This window comes from Amphiura filiformis, chromosome 9 (assembly GCF_039555335.1).
Source record: "Amphiura filiformis chromosome 9, Afil_fr2py, whole genome shotgun sequence".
NCBI lineage: Eukaryota > Metazoa > Echinodermata > Ophiuroidea > Amphilepidida > Amphiuridae > Amphiura > Amphiura filiformis.
This window is the reverse complement of record NC_092636.1, coordinates 51,215,425-51,217,096: the sequence shown is the minus strand read 5'-3', so window position 1 is coordinate 51,217,096 and position 1,672 is coordinate 51,215,425. Positions and strand designations below refer to the sequence as shown.

The 1,672-nt window shown below is 38.2% G+C and overlaps 1 protein-coding gene across 1 annotated transcript; it reads right to left on the bottom strand.

Moving 5' to 3' along the window:
• Positions 1-262: 262 nt before the first annotated feature.
• Positions 263-1,363, bottom strand: LOC140160131 (beta-2 adrenergic receptor-like). The gene has a single exon (XM_072183409.1). It carries the CDS (start codon positions 1,361-1,363, stop codon positions 263-265), a length of 1,101 nt encoding a protein of 366 aa, XP_072039510.1.
• Positions 1,364-1,672: the final 309 nt, after the last annotated feature.

Below are 1,672 nucleotides of genomic sequence, written 5' to 3'. Positions count from 1 at the left end.
TGCCCCTATGATATACATAACTTTTGTTCCCAGTGTGTTATTAGTTTTTGAGAAAAATGCAAAAATAGACACAAATTTATCGAGGGGTGTAGTACCCCCTTAAAGGCATACCTACAATGCACTATGATTGGGAAATTTGATCAATATAACCTAATCTTAAAGGCAAAGTCCCCATTACCACACACACAAAATGGTTATGGGAATGTCTTTATACATCCTCTGTTTCCTAGGATACTTCATTGAGCAATCTTGAATCAGGTTTTTAGTTCCTCCTTGAAAGTAGGTATTTCAGGATTGGTGATGGTTGTGGGATATCAGCATAAGAACACCTCATTATATGTCTCAGTACAACTTTGAAATCTGGATGCTTCATGGCATATATTATGAAGTTAATAGAACTGTTAACAAAGGGCATACCCTTAACATAAAAATAAACATGTTCAACATTAATGGTGTGCCGAATTGCCAGTAGGATAAAGTATGGAACAAAACAAGCGAAGAATCCAATGACAACCACAGCAAGGTTTTTGGTGATCGCGATCTCTTGTTTGGATATTTGTTTCCTCCTTCGAACTGCTATGGCGCAGTTGGGGTCATGGCCCGCTTCGGTGATTGCAAATTCTGATGTGGATATTTGCATGCTGAGACTATGTGAATTATCATTTGCGGACTGTGAAAAATGTTTCTTCTGTTCCCAAAAGTGTTTCTTGACATACACATAGATCCAGATGTAACTTCCAACTATTGCCAGGAATGGGAATACACAAATTACATTTTGAACAAGGGCAAATTCAAATGTATCAAAAATTGTAGAACAAACTAAGGCAAGTTTGTTATACCCATAAGCAACAATTCCAGTTGCTTGAGAGATGAGTAAACAAGCTACCGGGATGACCCATGGTATCGCCACAAGAATCGCAAGCTTCCAGGATGTAAATATCTTCTTGTACCAAATGGGTTTTGTGATGTGGATGAGTCGATTTATACTAATAGCACCTAGTGTCCATATACTGGCTCCTACACAAGCAAATATCATGAAACCTGTAAGCTGACAAATCCAGTAGGCACCTGGTATTGGCCATTCATTTTTGCCAAGAACACTGACAATGTACCATATAAGTGTAAAGGATGTCAACAGATCAGCTACGCTCAAACTTGTCACAAATGCATTAGTTGGAGTCTGGAGTTTTTTTGAGAAAGCCACTGCAGCAATTATCATGGAGTTCCCAATAAGTCCAGCAATAGCCACCAATCCTAGAAGGAATGCAAGAAGAATTTGTTCCCAGTATGAGACATTCAAGATGTACACTGGCAAGGATGAGTCCGTTGCATTGCTAGCAGTATTGGTAGCAGTATTGCCCATATTCAGCTAGTACTTTTTTCTTTATCCACTGTAATTCAAGTAAGCCTTACTTTGCAGATTTATAAAGGCTGAATTCTTGGCTGCATTCTGAAGGTGTCGGGTACGTTGATGACTGAGATATATTGTCGTTTGCAATATCCAGATCTCCCTCAGGAAATGAAGTTAAATACTTTTGCTAAATTAAACACATTCCAAGAATAGGAAAATTCAGTAAAACAAAATGAAAAGTAGAAATCAAACTCACCAGACAAAACAGCCTAGTGTTTCCTGTTTGAAGGAATGATGTTTCCTGTTTGAAGGAAAGATGTT